Source organism: Anopheles coustani, chromosome 2, assembly GCF_943734705.1.
Source record: "Anopheles coustani chromosome 2, idAnoCousDA_361_x.2, whole genome shotgun sequence".
Taxonomy (NCBI): Eukaryota; Metazoa; Arthropoda; class Insecta; order Diptera; family Culicidae; genus Anopheles; species Anopheles coustani.
Window position 1 is genome coordinate 3,485,474 of NC_071289.1, and position 20,536 is coordinate 3,506,009.

Sequence of the window (20,536 nt, forward strand, 5' to 3'; positions counted from 1 at the left end):
TCCTTTGCACGGCGCCCGTAGGTTCGGTTCGTTCTGTGCCGACGGTGTGTCCGTGATGGTGTGAAATCACACCACCCCTACTCGACCCCCGGGCAGCAACACGTGGCTCGGAGAATGATACGTTTGCCACCACCTTTTTCGGGATGGGCGCTTGTTTGCTAGATGTGGGATTACGATGCCCTCCAGTCACCCGGCGAGGGAATACCGTTAGTGTTGTACTTTAGTGCGGCCGAAAACATATTATTAGACAACCGAGAGAATCGAATCCTCTTGGTGAGATCAGCGATAGAAGCAATGGAGGCGGGCCCCGGAGGCAAAGCCTCCTCGTCATCGTGTTAAGGTTGGGCATTTGTGTGCTCCATGGGACCTTTTTAAGAGAAAAAGGGGTTGTTTCGGGAGGTGTGACCTTACAATTGGCCTGGAGATGTTTTATTGGATTTTTCCCCCGAGTGCCTGGCGTTTCCCAGGTCAGTCAGTAGGGCAGCCTCTGTTGTGATTAGTGCCGAGTTCTCGGGGATATGTGATTTGTGAAAAACGTTCAACCGACAGTGTAAATTTGACCTAATTCGGGCGAGAAACGAAAAGCACAAAAATACATATAACATGAAAAGGTTCGAATGGTGGTTTGTACGAGCTTCAAACCAGTATTTTATGCAGTTTACATTACGTTGGATATAATTTTAAGCGTTTGTTGATCACGTCATTCGTCAATCAATCGCTCCTGAAAGGCACCCGTTGTTGGGATTGAGTGTGACACGGTATTTCCCGAAGAGAAAATCACCTGACGATGAAGGAAAGATCTATTTAGCATAAACACATCTGCCTTCGTCTGACTTTCGGTGGCGGATTTCCATAATTTTCCATATCTCTACACAATCAAAAATGGCGCCCAAGCAAGCACAAGCTCTCTTGTCAACCACGTATGCTAATGTTTGGCGCAACTCTGCCGTATGCATTTTCCGATCGCCGTAGACCCTCGAACCATGTGCTAAAGGTTCAACCGGCTGGTCCGTTATGGAAATTTTTCAATTATTGATTTAATGCTTGTCGGCCGCAAAAGCCGCTTAGAGCCGCGAAGCGGCGTACTGGCGCCGGAAAGGCAAAATCCAATTACGCTGAACTTGTCTGTCGTCGCAAGGTGGTTTCAGTTTCCCTTTTTACAGTGAAATTTCCCGGCGATTGGGCGGTCGCCATTGTGGATGTGGAGGGAAATTTGTTTTCCTTTCTTCCGAGTGTGGATTTCACTTCGCTCAACTATCCCCGTGGTATTCCCGCTTGGGAATGCTGGCTGGGCGATTTGATTCGCAAATGCAAAATCCTACAATCATCTCCACCACAACCACCTCTTGCCCGTTTTTCACTCACTCTCTCCCTCTCGATGGTAACGATTGAAAGTAAAGTTTGTTTTGGATTTGACCAATCAAAAACACGGCTCGCGAAAACGAATCAATTGGAGGCGCGAGGCTTGAAAGACCCCGTTTTCGAGTGTCGACTCCTCGAGCCACGAAGCTCACGAGCGCGGAAGTGATCAAGTGATCCTTTTGAGGCGCGAAGAATATCTGTCCGGGCGTAAATGATGCTGCTGATCTTTCTCGTGCGATTCGCGATGTTTCAGTTTGTTATTCGGTTCGGTTTTCTATTGACGCTTTTGGGTTGGCATTTTCCCTCGAGTTGAATCTTGATTGAAATGTATTGTGTTTGTTGAAAGTAAGTTTGATTCCATTGACAAAATCATAACAGTGAGTGAGTGATGTTAGTGTGTTTCGTTTTCGAATGTTGTCGAGAGAAGTAAATAGTGTTATGTAGTTTAACATAGGCTCCTCGCCCAACATCGAGTTTCAAGAGTCCTAACCCAGTTTTCTTTCTTCAAAGATACAACTTATCTACGTTCAGTTCAAGTAGGAAGTCATGCCCACCTCTCCTGTTTGGCTTTTCCCGCCCGTCAAAAAGCAATGTTTCGTAAATTTACACCTCCAGCAGATAACACCGCTGTTTCACATGTCGGTTCCATCCGCTACATGTGCGATCGATTTGCGATAATAGAAAACCGATGCGGTAGCGACTTGAGGCAAGCACGAGTCGAACGCAGAAGCTCTGTTTACTGCATGTGTACCATCGCTAGCGCATTTTCCAGCGCTACTGGGTGAAAATAGATGCGAAAACCCCGTGGGATGATGATCGCACAATTTGATCGCGCACGCCTTGTAGTCGAGGGACTACGTTACGTATTCTTGGTGCTTTGCAGTAGTGTTCCTTTTCCTACTTTTTTGTTCATAATTTTCTTCGCAACAAGTCAAGAGCACGATCCTTCCGACCGCCGATGATGGCCAGCATCCCCCCCCAAAGGCAACCCGAGATCGGTGTCGAGATCGATGAACAACGATGAATGGTCGGTCTTGGAGGAGCGCAAAATATGTTATGGTTTTTCGCACGTCGTTCATCACACGCCGGCCTGACTTCCGGTTTGCCTCCGGCCTTCTGGCGGGTGCCGTGTGGTGTTGTTTTATTTCTTCCTACCTACCCCGGACTAGCGCGTCCGCCGATGGAAGATTTCATTAGAGTGCCGTTAGAGAGAGCACTTGGTGAAAAGCGATAGTTCAACCCGTTGCCCGTGAGTTCGTTGAAGATTTGGCGTTCGATTCATTTTTCGTTCACCAACCTAAGGAGAGGAGGATGAGAAATGTTCGAAAGGAAGTGGAGGCGAATTGATCGATGAGTTATACGTTCGTTAAACCTATCCCATATGTTCGACCTGAGCAATGTTTTCTTTCGGCGAGCCGTGGCTAATGCATACTTTTTTCTCTCTTTCTTTCAGGTAAGACCTTGCACGTTGGATCAATTAATTGGGCCCGAGGATACCCGATTCATCCATTACTCGTCACTTGATAGTTGCGCCTGCATAATACCGTGAAAAGAGGGTTTGCAAAATCAAAATATAAGCTACCGATTATCCATATTTTATGCTGCATTAAAAGGCTAAATTTAAACCTCTACACCCAAAGGAAAAATCATCATTTTCCACCGGGAAAAACTGCCGATGATGCAACGCTGGGGGTGAAATGTCGATAAATGTTTTTTTGATTTTATTTTCACCTCATCATTACCATAATCGTCGTCCGGTCGGTTCGATCTGTTTTGGTGGTGTTCGTGGGTGCGCTCTTCCCAAAAAGTTGCGCATAAAATATCGATAATTGAAATTTAGAAAAAAAAGAGCATAACGCGCACCAATTTTCGGACTGAAATTGTGCAAAATCTCTCTGATGCAACGGTTGCTCGCTGGGTGAGTTTCCGGCCCGCGCCGTGAAAACGGCTTCCGTTAAGCGCAGATGATGGTCTTTTGGTGTATTAGGCGATAATTGTAACTTGGGGTTGTTTCCAATAATTTGCCGCACCGATGAGCACACCACAAACGTTGTTTTTGGCGTCTGTATTTTTAGCGAGTTGTCTCGAGCTTTTGGCCATCGCCACCAGCATCGTCGCGCGACATAGACGCCATCGGTGGATCCATTGCGCAACGTAATGATGATTGCGGGGCCGCAAAAAAAAAAAAAACTGGAGAAAAATAAACACGCGGGTCGCTTCTCCCCCAGGTGCGGGTGGATTCCCATCGAAATCGATAATCGAATTCACGAACTTTCCATTTGGAGAGGTGGGCCTTTTTTTTTTCTTTTTCTAATTTTCTATCGACGAGAGGACGTCGCGCGTTCATTTAATTAAATGTTATGGCCGTTGACGTAATGTTGGGATAACTTTTTTTTAACGCTCGGTTTTGGGTTTGTTGCCTTTCTCGTCCATGTTCTGGGAATATTTTTGGGCATGACTTGGCAAATAGAGGGGATGGGACAGTTTAGTAGTTTTTAGACTGGGTAATAGAGTTTATAGTTATAAAACGACACAAAGAAAAGTTTAACTACGTTGATTTAAATTAATAATAAATTAATGAAACGCTCGGATATGGAAAGATACATATCAGTTGAATTAATTCAGGCTAGCTTATCATATTCTGACAGCCACACATCTGAAAAAGAGTTTGATGTAGAAATCCTCCTCACCACGATCGCTTCAAAATGCGGTGAAAAGATAATGTCTTACATAGTGGAAGGTCAGCCTCGCGTCTGTATGCTCGTGTGTGCCCACTGTTTATCTTAATTAAGGCACGAATAAGTAGGTTTTCACACGCAAGCCGAAGAGGCCGCGTGTGGGCTTCTCGCACCAATCTGCCGGCGGAAGATAATTGTACGCGGCTTGCTTGCGTAAAGCGCAAGACAACGCAGCAAGGAGAAAGCGCAATGTTTATGCTCAAACAGTCGCCCATCCTCTCGGGCCCTTTAGCAGCTTAGTAAAAGGAGAAGGGAAATGGGAAATGGGTACGGCAAAGGCCTAGGGGCGGTTCCGTTTTAAGGGTCTCCTCACCTTTGGGGCGTTTGTGTCTTGCTTGGGGAAGCTGTGGCACGATGCAAACGTGCGTTGTTTTGTTTTGTTTTGTTTTTTCGGTTCGTGTGTACAATTTGTGCCTGCATGTACGACAACCGAAAACTTCCTGTAATCAGTGAACATTTTCACCACTTATCCCATATTCAACAATGTGTGCTCGCTCTGGAACGACGGCGATGTTCGTCTTTTGCCTACCGACTCTCATTTGGTTACGGTTTGGTGCAATCCCGAGCCGTAACCCTTCTCGCTTTTCGTAACAGCTTCTGTTTATTGCCTCCCGTGTTGTTTGCCCTTTCGGGTGGCTTTAATTTGGAAGGCTCCTAGGGCTCGAAGGGAAAAGAAAAACACGCTAGAAACCCGGTAACTCCGTTCGAGGTTGGTTTGACCTCCACCAAAGGGCTAGGACGGAAAGCTTTTGGTGACTTGGTCGTTTATGTCAAGTCGAATAAACTTTCGGGAAATGAGAGTGTTTTGTATGTTTTTACGAATTTCCTTCAGCTCCCCACTGCTGCTTGCTCGCGTCCTATTCACCCAATCGATGACGTTTATGAAGGGAGACGTTTAGCGTTAACCTGACGATTATGTACGCGCGTGATGCGCGTGGAAATTATCGATTATTATCCACGGTGGTACGTAACGGCTCGGTCGTCGTCCGAAGTTGCAACAGAGCCCTTGCCGAAGGGAAGAAAGCTTCCTTCGTTGGAAGGAAATCGATCGGCGATCGGATGCTGTCGATGATCGGTCGATCAGCTTTGAAGCCCTCAATGTTATGTAAATTTTTCGGTGAAGAAGTAGGACGAGGAATTGTAATAATTTACACGTTTGTTGGAACACTACACGTTTAGTCGCGTTGATTGACCGACAGTGGGTTTCGACGGAACAAAAGAAAAACGTCCGTTTGGTTGTTAGACTCGAACACTTTCGTTGCGCAACGGTGTAATTTTCTCCCTGCATGAGATCTTCTAGGGCTCGACATTTTCAACTATGCCGTTGATGTTCTGTTGGAATACAAGCCTCGACGAACGACGGCTCACATAATGTTCGGCCGTCCCTCGCCGGGCAGACAGCTGGACAGAACGGCCGAGGCTGAACGTGACATATGGCTTCCTTGTTGTTGACTTCCTTCGGGACTTACAAACAAACAACGCATCCAACATGGCGTATGCGCGCGCGATCATCTGATTGTGTCACGTTGCATAACGGGTCAGATGCAGCCAAACTGCAGCGATGCAAATGCCAGCCTCATAAACGAAGCACTTCTTGGTGGGAAGCATGTAGGTGAACGGAACTGCCAAGCGGAAGGTGCGGTGGGAAAACGTGATTAATGCAAGCCACAAACCGACGGGGATGTATTTTTTATTGAGGAAAAGAAAAGCAAATCGAATTCACTCGAAATGCAGTTGTGTTTTCCACCGGGGCGTACGGTTCAAACATAACGCAATTGCAACGAATACATCACGCTTTGACGAATTGGGCACAGTTTTACTTGACATTCGTATTTTTAGATCGAGTCACGTCGGTCGTTTACGGGGGAAACAAATTCCAACAGTTATAATAACATTTGACACAATCACTTTTTGAGAATTTATTGCAATCCGAACGATTGTGGACGTGCCAGTAACTGTCAATGTTTTCGGTGTTGTTCTATTCATCTCTTTGCGATCGGATCCAAAATAAATAAGTTGATTTTTACTACAATCTTCTACACGTCCTTTAAACCACTTTATTCAATCAATTAACAACTCCATGACTATAAAAGCTATTATGTTTCTCTGGAACCCTTTTTGCCCTCCGCCCGAAGGTCTACAATGTATATATCCTGGGCCGAGTGTTCACATGCTGTTGGAAATGTATGCGAGTTGGCAAACTTTGCTTGTTTTTATCGCCGATCAGTGTGTTTTGCATCCAATCGTTGATCGTTGAAAGCCGAATAACATAAGATATTGCAATTAAGGGGGCAAAATCAAAACTCCATGCTTGCGAAACGGTGCTCGGTGTCGGTTCCCTTCCTTCGGTCAGAAAAACACGTGTGTGAGTTGCGGTAATTTCTAGTTCGATGGTTATCCGCCTGAAGCTGGAAGGCGGAAAACTCCAACTGTTTACAATAAATGCTCCAATTGTAAACATAAGCGATTTACAAATTTACATCGACCTGAAACAATCTTATGCAGTCTCCCCTCTTTCTCCTTCTCCTCGCCTTGAGTATGGTGGCCTTTACTGGATCGGTTTTCCGAGCTTCAGGTCCAACCAGCATACGGCCATTTCTTGTGTGTGCTTGGTTCAGTATCGAGTGTTCAGTTACGCGCGGCGAGATTTGAAATGGGGTTGTGTATATGCGCCTGCTGGTGTTTGACCGTGTGTTTCATCTGACAGACGTTATGTTTACCCGCCCCACATATGCTCGACCGCTCCGCTGGCCCATTCTAAATGCGTCCACCTCGGCCAAAAGCAGTAATGTTCCAGTGCAGTTCGTACAGCAAAGGGTGTTTCTTGTCGGAAATGGATATTAGGGCCTGGTTGGCAATGTGTCCCGCAGGCAACCAGCGGCCTGGTGAGACACAGAAAAGACATTAAAAATTGCCCTATAGACCGGAGGGGGGGACCCTAGGCTGGCCAGGGGAGTTTTCGTGTTTGTTTGATTTGTTTGGAGGAGTTTTAAGGCTGTGCTATAAAAAAACCCCATGCGATTGGGAACACGAAAGCTTTGCAGGAGGTCGGACCGTGTGTGTAATCAAGAAACTCGGCTTACAGCTCCACCAGTTGTCCACCGCCCAAATCCAACGTTCTCCCCATCATTCAGTTTTGGGAAACAACTTTCTCTTCCATCTGACTTCCATGACGAAAAAAAAATTATCTAAACTCGCGAGAGATTCTTTAAAATGGTCCATTTTGGCTCCTTCTTTCCGTCTTCCTTTGGACAAATAAATTCCATCATCGCAAATATATCCGTCGGTCGTTCCTTTTGAAAGCTTAGATTATTCAGTTTAATTTGCTCTAAAAACGGCCGGCGGTAGCACGACTACACGACAACAAACATTGTATAATCTTTACGATCACAGGCGATTATAACCTTCGCCTTCGGTGTCGTGTGTCGTCTTCCATTCTTTCCGCGAGGTCCCACCACGGACGGTGGGTAGTGTCTCGTATGGCGTGTCGGCTAATGGTTGGTGGATAACCAACCAACAGCCCTGTGATTATTGTTTTCTAATGCACTCTTTAATGAGCACCCTTTCCAGTAGCAGCCACCCTTAGTGGAAGACGGAGTCCAAGTCCCTTCGAGATTGATTGTATCTGGCCCTGCGAAAGTGGAAACAACCGACCAAACGCCTGGGAATTGTCACCTACATTTGTTCGCGCAGTCAAACTTCCCCCCGAAGGGCGTTGAGTGTTCCCAACAGTTTGGGTTCGGGCAAGTTGTGCACCCTTGTACCCGTTTTGTAGCCGGTTTAGTTTTATTCCCGGGGACTTGTGTGTTCCCTTCCATTTGGGAGGCGATTTTATTATTCTTCACTATCGATAGTGATGGTGATTCCCTTGTGAAAAAGGTCTCGTGAAAATCGTGCCACCGATTCGTTTTATGATCGAACGTGGAATCGGCCTTGGAATTCGGGCATTCCTACGATCTATTTTGGTAACGAAGCAAATTAGAAGATGACTAGAAGTACTTCTTTGGGTTAGAAGTTTTATTACTTGGTCGAGACGAAACCGAATCATAAAAAGTAGCAAAAGAAAACCTCTTAAAGGACCGATCTCCGTCCCGCCACAAACCCTCCTCTTGCGAACAAAATCGTTGCCCCATGGAGCGAGGTCTTAAGTACCTTGTTAGCTGTCTACTAACTGTCGCGGCTACTGACACCTCGGTCTTCACCAGAAAAGCCTTCCCTCACTGGCCGAAAGAAGTCAACAATCGTCGGTTTCACGCTGCGAGGGTTCCGTTGTTTAAAGAGTATTTTTCGTTGCTTTCCGTATTTATTTTTGCTTCCATACACCCACTTCTACGACTGGCCATGAGCTGCTGGGTGCTGGGAACAGACAGCGGGATGTGAATGATTCAATTGGGCGCAGACACCTTTCCTCCGTTCGGGAGGGAAATTATCTGGAACACAAGACAGTTGCACGCGCATCGGAAAATCTCGGTCATCGCTGCGAGGGCGATCGGTTCCGGCGTCCGTTGCATCGTAGTAGTTAACATAATAATCTTGCCAACAACAGGCGAACGGGCAGAAGTCTCACAGAAGATGTGGGATTGGGTTTTAGTGCACCGATTTTTCGGGGGGATAAAATATGGTGAGCTTTTCAGTGAGCTCCCGCCCTGTGACAGGGAGTTAATCGGATAAGCTCAAACCGAGCGGCGTATTTTAATAGGGTTACTTTCCCCTTTTCCCTGTTAAAACTGTTTACGATACTCTTGCTACAGTTTCGGTAGTGAAGGAAGTTCGGTTTCGGTGGAAATATGCTTTCACCAACGCACCAACGTGTACCTTACGCGCCCCCTTACGGAGAGTTTCCTCTCTGGCCCTGTAGCGTGGGAAAACCAGGCAACACGGCTATGTTTGATGTTTATTTCCCTCCAAATTTATCCGACGACAGTTCGTGTGACTCACCTGGCTTACGCTTGTGCAAAAGGATTGTTGCCGAAGCTTAAAGCCCACATTTAGCTGGATTCAAACGACTTCGACCGAAGGAAAAGATACAACACACAAGCCGCTGTAATGCACACCCTCCGCCATGTCGTTACTTCACCGGCAATTACGTCACAAAACATCGGCCCAAATCGGGAATCGCGAACGTAAACAAAGAGGTTACCCGTTTGTGGAAGAATGGCTTGGGATCTTAAACGGTTGCGAATATTTCATTCCATCCTTAAAGTGTTTTGTGAACAGTTATTTTCTTCCACTTCACGACAGTTTGGGTCCGATCTCCGGATCGTACCTCATAAATCGTGTGCTCCTATGGTGGCCAATAAAAGGGTGGAAAGAAGTTTGATTGGCTTTTAAAATGCGCATGCTGCTACCGAACATCAAACCTTTAGCTTCCGGGTTAGCAGCTCTTTGATGGATAAGCATCTCAGTGGAAGATGGAACGAGGCACACAATCGACTATTTCCAACGCAGATTAATGGCACAAACAGAGAGGGTGGTGCTTCTGCTTCGTCTGCATTCGGGTGCTGCACCCTGTTTGTGGTGCACTGCGGAGGCCGGGTCTGCATCTCCACCTCGTCGAAAGCAACAGCAGCATCTATTTTGGTTTCGATGAACATGTATACAAGATGCGTTGGAGAGAACCCCGGTTGGTTGTAGTTTTTATTGTGTACAATTTCCCGGCGGAAACTGCATGCCCTGAAGGGGGGAACTTTACCATATTTTATTACACACCTTGCAGAAATGTCTTCGAAAAGATTAATCGCTCCGAAGATCTATGGAGCTTCCCTCGGATTCGAACGCTTCTTTTGCATCAGGACTTTAACACTTTAACACGCTTCGTAGGGTGAACCTGGGAGTGTATCTTCTTCTGCATAGCTGTTGTGGAGGATGAAAAGGAGAAATAAAAGAATAAGGCTCATCAAACCACCCTTAGGAGGAAGTTTCATGTAAACGAATGTTGTCGCTGGCGGCTACACCTTTCTATTTCTCACTGAAGATGCCGCCAACGGCCCGCGAGCATGGTGACGACGGTTTATTCCCCCCCCGCTCGCGTAATCGCACTCCAGGTGGGACGATCGATAAGCTATCAGATTCTCCATTTCTTCCGTGCCGAACACAGGGGGTTTTTTTTCAGCGTTCCGTCTCCTCTAACACGATCCGGTGCGCGATTGACCTCCCGTTGATATTTCCGAACACAATGGTTCACAATTAATTGAATAGTAACAATAAACACGGCCTATCTGATCCATTCTCTTTTTACGATGGTTGGGAAGGGGAGTCGGGAAAAAAACACTGGGATAAGAATCGTCAAATCATCTCCAATCGCTTGTGAGGTAAAGTACCGCTTCTGGTGCAGGACGGTACATAGGGTGGGAAGTGCATTTTCCTCCATCTATTCCACCCAACTTTGTTGCACCGTTTTGCTGAAGGCGAGTGAACTTTTCTAGCGATAGATCTTCGGAGGATCCTGCCCTGCCTCTCTCTTTCGACCGGCGTGTTTGCGCAACGTTTTTGCTGCACCAGATGTGTTCAGCGCCTCGGAGCAGTAACTCAAATTAACTAATCACGAACAAATGCCGTAATGAAATGTTGGTCAAACTCTGGCAGCGTCCGTGAGTGACGGGCCTGGTGATGGTGAAAATCGGAAGAAAAATGTCGAAAGGGAAGGAGAAATAAATTACACCTGGCAGGAAAATTCGTTCACCCTTTACCGTGACGAGAGGATTTCAGAATGAATGACTTCTGGAACGATGCACGTGCCTTCGGTGGAACTTTCCAACAGATCCTGTATGAAACGACAGGGAGTGAGTTTGCGAATTTCATTTTACTCAGAATATTATCATGTTTTATCGTTAGCTGATGTTGCATTTCGAACGGTCAAAGACCTTTTGAAAGGTTCCTCCACACGGTAGCCGAAACAATTGCAGTTAGAATGCAACAGACCTACGGTACAAACAGGGGAGAATGCAACCCTTTGTGAGGATGCATTTCTTCGCTGAAACGAGCGAAAGAATGGTCGTCGATCTGTAATGATGCTGTCGGTTTGCCTACACGCTTTAAGCATCAACATTGATTGCTCCGAGAACACGACTTCCGTCCCGTAGGCTCGTGCTACAGAAGATTCGTGAGCATTGTACGAAACCGAGTGAAAGTGACATTTTATGAACGCCCAACCGGTTCGCTTCTAAGCTCGATTACACTGCAGTAACGATCTACAAACGTGACTGAACTGTTTGCAGTCGTTAACCGTTACCGGCACAAACGGAAGGAAACATTGCTTGATGTCCCTTGGAAGTATCTTTAACTGCAATCGACCATGGTCCTACGATTGGCAATCATTACTTTTCACACCGCTGGAAAAAAGGGTCTTGCAACTGCTACTGCTTTCAGCGCAAATATTAGTCAAACTAAGCTGGACTTATTACCTGGACCATTAAAATGCATACTGTCGAAACAAACGACCGCAAGCAGCAGAACAAAGTACGTGCAAATGGCCTACAGTAGCTCTTTGGCAACCTTCAAACAACCCACGACTCTTTCAGTTCAGACCGGCGAGACCGCAGTAGAAGTGGCTTTGTTTCCATCTGGCATCTAGGCCGTGCGATACTCGATATGGCGGAGATATTAGAAATCGATCGCAGATAGATCACCTACAAGAATAACTTCTCGATCGGGGCCACCGTCTTAATGTTGATGTTGCAAATGGCAAATGCTGTGGAGTAAAGGTTAACGCGAATAATTCTTTCTCGATACCGTCTCAATTCAAGAACTCGACACAACAAGCAGCAAGCTTGGATGAAGTCGATGAATGGGGAAGGGATTTTAAGACAAAGAGCTAAACTCCGCTGCCAAAGGTAGAACACGACAAATTGCAACAAAATGGGGTCTGTGTGCCGCCAAGGGTGACGCTTATGAACCGTTCGTGTCCGCAGAGATCTTTGGTTCGAAGATTAGGGACGATCGTTGCAAATGCCACAATAATTAGCCCGAGGAGTGTTTCGATGTCGCAAGATTTCATCTGTATCGAAATATTTGTTCGATCAACCTCAGGGAAGAGAATGAAAAACGAGTCAACCGTCATCACTACCAAGACATAAATGAAGGCCATGAGAAAAAAAACGAACAAGCAAGGTTCAACCAGGGGCTGCATTCGTCAAGCGGCGAAGACATCGGTTGGTGAATCATTTCCGCAGCAGTTTTGCTGTCAAAATCAACATTCACTTCATTACGGGATGTTCATTCATTTATTTGCTTCATTTCGAAAAGTCATGTGCTCTTATAAATGTTGAAATGCAATCACATCATAAATCACTCCCATGCGCCATAATTTACTGCATCGTTGCTGATCTGTGTGTTTCCCGTACACTGTTCACGTTGGTAGTTTAATTTTTGTTCAAGAGCCTTCCAAAGCAATCGTAAATAAATCATGTCACCAAAGGATGTGGAGCTTAAATGGAATGGATGTACTCGAACGGAGATGATCTTGCGCCCCACGAGAAGCTCCTATCGAAGACGGTAAACTGTGTTTGGGTTGAAGCTGATGACACACCTTCTACACACCCGGGGCATCCATATGACGCCTGGAAAAACGCCAATCGCTCGCGGCAAGTCCACTTTCGGAGATGGATACTAAATCTATTTACCGTCCGTTTTGTCCCTTAAGAAACGTGAGGGAGTGTGCCTGGGTGGTGAAGCCAAATGTCTCCTTTTACCACCTCTTCCGCCTAACACAGGAAAGCGTGTGCTGGTGGAATGTTCGAGGAGAGGGTAGATTAATGTTCGATGACACTCAATTACGCGGAAAGCATATGCACGCTCCGAAGCGTCGTTCGGAAAAATGACCCATCGTTACAGGGCGCGCGCAGGAGGATGCAACCGAGCGTCAGTTCGGCCTACGCTATGAAGATGTCTCTCCTCGAGATGTCTCCCCCCCAACCACCGGGAAAGGTGTTAATGGTACTTTCGAACGTTTGTCAATGCATTTTCGTTGCAAATGGGGCCGCATTTGTGGTGTCGTGTGGAACGTGCCGAGGTGGAGAAATGATTGAAAGCCATTTAAAAGGGTTCAATCGTTACCGGTTCGACCTAATCCTTTCTCTCGGAGCTCGTTGATAGGAGGATGGGAGTGCTGAAAATAAACGCCCTTCTCATGCACAAGAGTAGATCATGTTGTGGGTCTTTGTGGTGATCCATTCATCATGTTTCTAAGCCGCTTGTTTGGGCTCGTGGTTCGTACGTCATCGCGTGAATACCACCGCGAGTCGGTTGGAATTAGGTTAACAAATTGGTGTTTTGTCGACAACTTTGTGCTGGTTATTTGAAGAGGAGATCTCTCTTCTTTGCTTGTGAGTTGATCTACACTCATTTGACCTATCTTATTTGGCACAGGAATGTTGTTAAAAATGTATCGTATGGCTGACACCCCAAGTGCACTATTGCACATGCACTGTATCGTTTCCCATCATAAAAATAGATGATTCACACCCGAGATACAATCTCCCGCACCGTGATTCGGTTCGAACATGCATGCCTTTGGCAAGGGTAGAAGGTGCAGAAATTCTTCGCCATCGTCACAAGTTTATGAGCTGACCTGAACCTCGACGAAAGGAGGATAGAAATGGTCCAATCCCGCACCCTAGAACCTGTCAGCGGGAGGAGCGAAAGGTGAAGCGTACTTGCCAGCGGTGTCGTGGGTTTGATTTTTGAAGAGTTTTGTGTCCGAGCCAACGTACCCAACCCAGCCAACCACTTTAGTGTACCCTTTTTCATCGCCTTGAGATAGGGGTAGGCGTCTCTTACCGCATGAATCATTGAGCAGCGCCACTCGAAGAAGAGAGAGTTGGCGGTTCGGGGATGGATAAGCACGGGTAGATAAAGAAACCGATAGGCCCTTGGGCAAAAATTAGAGACCCCGACCCCCGGCCAATTATGCAAATGGTTTTCTTAAGATAAGATAAACAAAAAACCGCTCTCGGCGGGTAAGAGATCCTCATGACGTCTGGTGAAATTGGGTGTCGTCGAGTATCCCTGTTCTTTCCATCCATTCGTTCAGTTTCGTTTCCAAAGTATTGTTTTGGTTTTTGGCAAGTTTTTGAGCACGACGTCTCGACGTTTGGTGCGTGTGCGCGCGGGGTTTGTTACGTGGATGCGCCAGTAAGCGACGCGCATCGCCTCTGTTCAGTTCAGTTCAGTTCAGTGTGAGAGACCTTCAAAAATCACACACTTCTCATTGGATGATTGGATGAGGAAATCTGTTCGTTGCTTGTGAAGGCGGAAGCGATCGCGGTCCGAAAATGTTGTCCGTGAAAATCCAAAAATAAATCCGTAAAACGTTCACGTCGGAGTGGTTCTCCGTCGGTCCGTGTATCGTCTATTCCATTTTTTATGGATGGAGGGCAGTTTGCAAGGGTGCTTAACGGTTCCAATTTTTCGTTCTCAACGAGCCGCCGCAGAGATGGACGAGGAGTGGGAGGAGGTCAGTGAATTTTCCATCTTCCTCCCCTCTCCACTGCCTGACAGCGAAGAAACGCGTTCAGATTCCGCCTGACGGAAGTGTGGAATGCATATTACTCTGAAATTTCCCGATTGCGCCAGCTTCCCACCCGAAGAGCTGTTGGGATGTTAAGTCGGTAGTGCTAATTTATGGGCTGTTTATGTTGCGTGTGGTTCGTGTTTGTATGTGTGTGGCTGCCATGCGGGAGGCAACATGGACATGGGCCCCAGCCCAGCAGCATCGTGTGATTTAGTGGCGGAGATATTTTGCGATCGTCACTTTACCGTTCTCGGTTCGAAGGGGAAAGTGTAATGTTTTAGCGGTGAACATATACCGTTCGACACGGATAGCCTTCAGAGGCAAGGAGTTTTCTTACGGCTTTTCGCAATCACCGCACACACTAATCATGTTGCCTTGCGCGCAAGAAGGCGCCAGCGTCCGACGACGAACGACAAACCCACCCCAGAACTGGCAACAGGAACTCTATGTAAGTTTGAGCGTATGTGTGTGTGTGAATGGGTGTTTATTTATCAACAATCTGGACTAGTTTTGGTCGTGGAAACTGATGTGCGTCGTGGTGGAACGTGGGTGTTTTTCTGATGAAGATTTTTCCCAACTGTTGTCCGTCTTTTCGTTCCGTTTCGGGCGCCAAGATGCTTCCTCCCAAGATGACGAAGACAAACAGCGTTTTGAGAAAAATGTTTTGATATGGCAGATGAAGAGATATCTCAAACTCCCCCGTGGGATTAAATGTCGGCACAAAGATCGGTCGTTAAATTTCTCGCCCTTTGTGCATTCCGACCGCGTTGTCTTTTATTTCGTCATTGAAAACATTTCGTGGCCATCCGCCCGATCACTGTTTAGAGTTTGATGAAAACAGTTATTTGGGCGTCGTTACGTGTGGGGTTATTTTCTTAGCAAGTTTTTCACATGCCCCGAACGAGGTCGGAAAATATTTGTTTATAGAAAAAAAAAAGAACTAGCTTACCTCAATCGTGTATCAGAGAGCAGCTGTTGAAAATCAAACGGATCATCCAATTGCTTTTGATTGTCTCGAATGAGCGCTCTCTCAAACAAGTGTTTGTTTTTTTTTGTATCCGTCAGCGTTGAGTAATCGATCCCGTGTGAAGGGGCGGGAAAAAAGGAGTTGAAAGCATTTGACCGGGGACCTATGGTTTTTCCGCGCGTTTGATATCAAACGAAATTGAAACGGGCCCCCGTAAGAGGCGGAAAGAAATAAATCACACCTGTCACAAACAAAAAAAAAAAGCAGTACCCGACTCCAAAAAACCTTGCTTTTTTGTGTCTCCAGTTTTCTTACGTCGGCAGTTCGTTAGCACTGAAGTGTAGTGTGTCTTTGATCATGATCCTCATCGTCACTGCGGCCCGGTTTCGTAAGAGGAAAATTACATCTTTCTTGTGCCTTGCGCCACCAAAACTCGCGCTGTGCGTAAGCTCGGTGTGGATCAGTTACGGATGGAAATTCAATGGGAGTTTAAAAAAAAATGAACAACAAAAACACCAAAGCGGAACGGACGAGAATAATGGCTACGGACGACGACGACGACGGGACCGTCCCGAGGAAGCTCCAGTAAAACCTCATTAAATTTGCGAAATCATCCTGGAGCGCTGCCCAACTGGAAAGCTTTTAAGTCTGGACATGTCGACCTGGTTGAACAAGAAACAAACGCCGCATTGTGGATAGTGGGACCGCATACATGCGTGCGCTTTCCTCTTGAGGCCTATGTTTCACCGCTACGTTTTATCCAATGCTAATTTACGACCGTCGCAGGTCTAGCTCACACCTGCCACAGTTTCCACCCTGAGTCTGAGTTTCGGAATTGGGGCCGTTTTTGGGTGGTCCGCGTGATATAGCCGCAGGCCAATGCAAAACGACGCGCCGATTGCCCGGCTGCGCTTCACTGCCGGGGGGGAGTTTCGAGCAACGCGGCGAAAGAGTGGTCCAATTAGCCGGCGATTCGGTTCAGGTTCGGGGTGTGCAATTAGTGAATTTATTGATGGGAAATGAGTGAGTGATTGAGAGTCGAACAACGAGAGGCACACTTTCACTTTGGGAACACATCGAGGCCGGAAAAAGGATGGTTTATGGATGGGATTTGCCCGACCCTCCTGCTGCTGTCAAATCAAGGTCCTAATCACCATTAAACGAGACAGATGGCTATAAAATAAACCAACTTTGTCGGTGGCACACATACTGGCGTTGTTTAGAACAAATACTTCATACATGGTTGATGGTTTAAAAATGCCCTTAAAGACGAAACAATTGAAGGGATTTGAAGGTTACGTTCTAAATGTTTAGAGCCATAAACTGTCGGTTTCTAGACAGAACATCAACCACCTTCAAATCATTATGCCAATAACTAGATACCCAATCATAAATTGGTTGTACCATCTTCTTTTTTACGAGTACGCCCTATGTTCACTCCACCTAAGCACAGAGAGGTTCCCAGAGTCTCCGCAAAGAATGACAACAAAACCAACCGAAAATGATAGGCTTCGGGGCGATTGGTTCCCTCGTTTGAATGGCGTTTTTTGGCCGATTCGAACCGCGCCTATTATTTGACCATTTAAGGGGCACGAAAATAGTGTGTTTACATCGGTTCCATTTTTCACCCAAGGTTGTGAACATAACATTATAGTGAGGGACAACACACCCCGCCGCGGTCGGTGGTGGAGATGGTTCTCCACCGATTAAGGGGCTCGGGTGCGCCCCCTCGGTGGCAAACGGTACCTGATTTACATAATTTTTCAACCTACATGGGAAAATCGGTCGCGATCGCACGCTCTGTGGTTTGGGATTGGCTTCTTTGTGGTCGGGGTGGGCACTCTTTTGATTGAAGGTGGTAGATTCCATGTTCCGGGTTTGAAAGCATAGGGCTGTTTAGCGATAGCATTTAGGTGATGACAGGAAACGGCGCTTCCTTTCGACACCTCCTCGATGGTTACACTATGTTTGTGGGGGAAAATCGATACTTAATTTACGATATTACTCCTCCTCCCGTATCGAATAGCTCGTCCCAAACGATGCTGATAAGCCTAATGGGGGAAAAATCGCACACTCCGTTCGCCAACGGCAGTTGCTTGTGGTGTTAATGCGCAAGCGCCTAAAACTCGTATTGCCATACTGCAGAACTGATAGAACGTATCAATAATGGAAAAAGAGAGGAGGCGGGGGGGGGCAGTGCAGGTTGTGCGATAGCTTATCAGGTCGTCAAGTCGAGCCGGACTAAGCCTTCCTGCAGGCGTGCGCTAATCACATCAGTACAACACCAACACCAAAGAGACTGCCTACTAACCTGTGTGTACGCTTGTGTTTCTTTCTTCGTGCACAGGAAATTTATCGTGAAATCAAATCGAACTCCCGGGCAGTAGCAGCTTGCATTCGTAGCTTCGAACGTGACCGAAAGTCTGCCTCGACTGCATCCGGCAAGGGATCCCGCACACCGGAGGTCGAAGCATCGCTCGGAAGCAGCAACACAAACAGTGGCCATAGTAGCAGTACCGTAGGAGGATCAGCACCAGGAGCAGCTGGCGAGTGTAGTAAAGGCAAGGAGAACGGAGGTGGCGTGAAAGGCTTGGAACGGCGCTACCATCTGCTCTACTTGAAGGCGTTCGAGATACAGTGTCTGTTGGAAGGATTACTTGACAGTAAGACCTCGGTAAGTAGTCAATGAAGAAAGTCTGTTAGACTGGAGTGTAATTTGATTTCATAATAATATTATGGGCTTATCGATCGTCTATCCTCCTCAACAGAGCTCAGACAATAACGCCAGCTTGTCGGACACGGACGAGGAGCCCGCTAATAAACTAGCCCGTGTGAGCACCTCAAGCTTAAAATCGGAAGGTTCCATCCATAATGAAACATTGAGCAATGTAAGTACCTCTCAATCCCATCCGCCAATACGAAACAACACTAATGAATCATTATTCATTTCCCTCTACCTTGCAGGAAGAATGGGTTAAGGTAAAGAAACTCTCCAACGCTGGTTTCGATGCCGATTCTGAGGGCAGCGATAGTGAAATTGTGCCGAAAATTATTGCCTACAGTGGTACGGGCAACGCCTACAATAACAACAGCAATAACCAGCAGCAGCAGCAGCAGCAGGATAATCAGTTCATCTTCCCGGTTCCGGGCAGTAGTAATAGTAGCAGTGGTCTAGCAACAACAAAATTGTCGCCAAACTCGGGCAATTTTATGATGGAAGCAGACATCAACAATCTTTCGATAGGCACGATTATTTCCGATGACACGACGCTGACGACGACTTCCAGTAGCGTGAAACAGGCAGCGGCAGAGGAGGTTGCCGTCTTGCTGAAGGAGAACATTCTCAACAATAACAACAACGCTAGCATTGAGAGTGCCAAGTCGGCCGGGTTTGACATGGTTGACGGTACCGCCCTGCTCAGCAGCACCTTGGACACGGTGAACAACAACGGAAAGGTTGTAAATGGCGGCGTCGCAAAGGACCTCAGCACCGACGCCAACGGTGTTGCTTCACCGAGAGAGTTGGTTTCGCCGCAAAAGTTGAAGTCGAACTCGGCGAAAGGATTGCAGAAGGTAAAAGGATCCGCTGCGTCCCATAAACAGAAGCGCTCGAAAGTGAGCGATTCGTCCAAGTTTAACCGTTCGAATCGGAAATCGAAAAACTGTGCCACGTTCTACTTCAAGCATCTGGAAACTGACTCGGAGCTGAACAAGGACTCGAGCGAGCGCACCAAATCCGATGAATCATCCGCCGGCACATCCTCCGCCACGGCATCCTCTTCCGAAGGGGACGACGAGTGGGTCTACAACAATGGCTCGGCGGAGGAAGGTGATGAGGCGTCCTCCCGTCAGCGGGAGAAGAACGCTCTGAACAACAAGTCGGCCAACGTTGGCGATGGCGAAGAGGAAAAGGAAAACAAACCGGACACGATAGAGAACACCCTGAACAAGGAAGAGCTCGGAAACGGTGCCTTACCGTCCGGACAACCGAAGTCGAAAAAGTGCCTTGATTTTTCGCGCGAAGACGCGAAGCGAGGATCGACGGCGGCGGGAGGACGCAATGGTGGTGGTGGACGATCGCTGATGATGACGTCGATCGGAAGCTTTGGGAAGAGCACGGACACTAGTGCCAATGGTGGTGGAAACGGTGCAAAGGTAAGTCATAGCATGTGGGGCTTATTTAGATTTCTTCCAGTTGAGTTTTTGCCTGTTCAATGATATTCAAAGTTCCGCAGTCGCTGTTCATTGTGTTAGTTAAATTGTTTATGGGTTGTTACTTTAGCTTTTTTTTTAAAGTTAATCGTTATTGCTTTAACATTCATTTTCCATTATATTCTCTAACGTCGAAAACTTCTTTTCTATAAGTAAAATATTTGCGTGCAAAAAGAGTATCGATTTTTCACATTCTGTGCTACGTGCGGCTTGTCACAAACGGATCCCCACTCGCTCACCTTCGAACAGATGATGTCAAATAAACGACCGACGATGAATATCGGAGGATATTTCTGTGTATTCGTGCCCCCCACCATGCAAAAACGACCAAGTGCAATTTGTTTGCCATTTTTTCGTTTTTTCATCTCCGTCACAAACCGCTCCCTTCCCTTCCGACGGTGGCTTGTTGCCGTGGGTCTTTCGAAGTTCGCGGATGTTGGATCGAATTTAGGCTGTTGTTCTTCGCGGTCGCGGAGCGGTAATGTCTCGATAATCAACGTCATTAGCGTTGGCAAAATGTGAGTTAGCTCGCCGAAACACATACATGAACTAGCTGGAGTGCTACCCTGTTGTCCTCGCTTCTCGCTGCAGCCCTCAGTATGTATAGAGAACTGCTTATAGGTTGACGAGTCTGCAACTTGCAGCGGTAAAACCCCACAGTGCTACATTTGTGAGTGCGTCTGTTTCTCTTATTTGTTTCCCCTTTTCGTAGTCTGTTTGGGAAAAATTATCTTATCTTTTATTTGC

General features: G+C 46.8%; 1 protein-coding gene across 1 annotated transcript in view; it reads left to right on the top strand.

Moving 5' to 3' along the window:
- LOC131265989 (klarsicht protein) overlaps positions 1-20,536 on the top strand; it is a 153,566-nt gene that overhangs the window by 119,974 nt on the left and 13,056 nt on the right. The window contains exons 5-7 of the mRNA XM_058268315.1: positions 17,925-18,251; positions 18,346-18,465; positions 18,542-19,732. Coding sequence (XP_058124298.1) covers positions 17,925-18,251; positions 18,346-18,465; positions 18,542-19,732 — 1,638 coding nt within the window. The remainder of the gene's footprint in view (positions 1-17,924; positions 18,252-18,345; positions 18,466-18,541; positions 19,733-20,536) is intronic.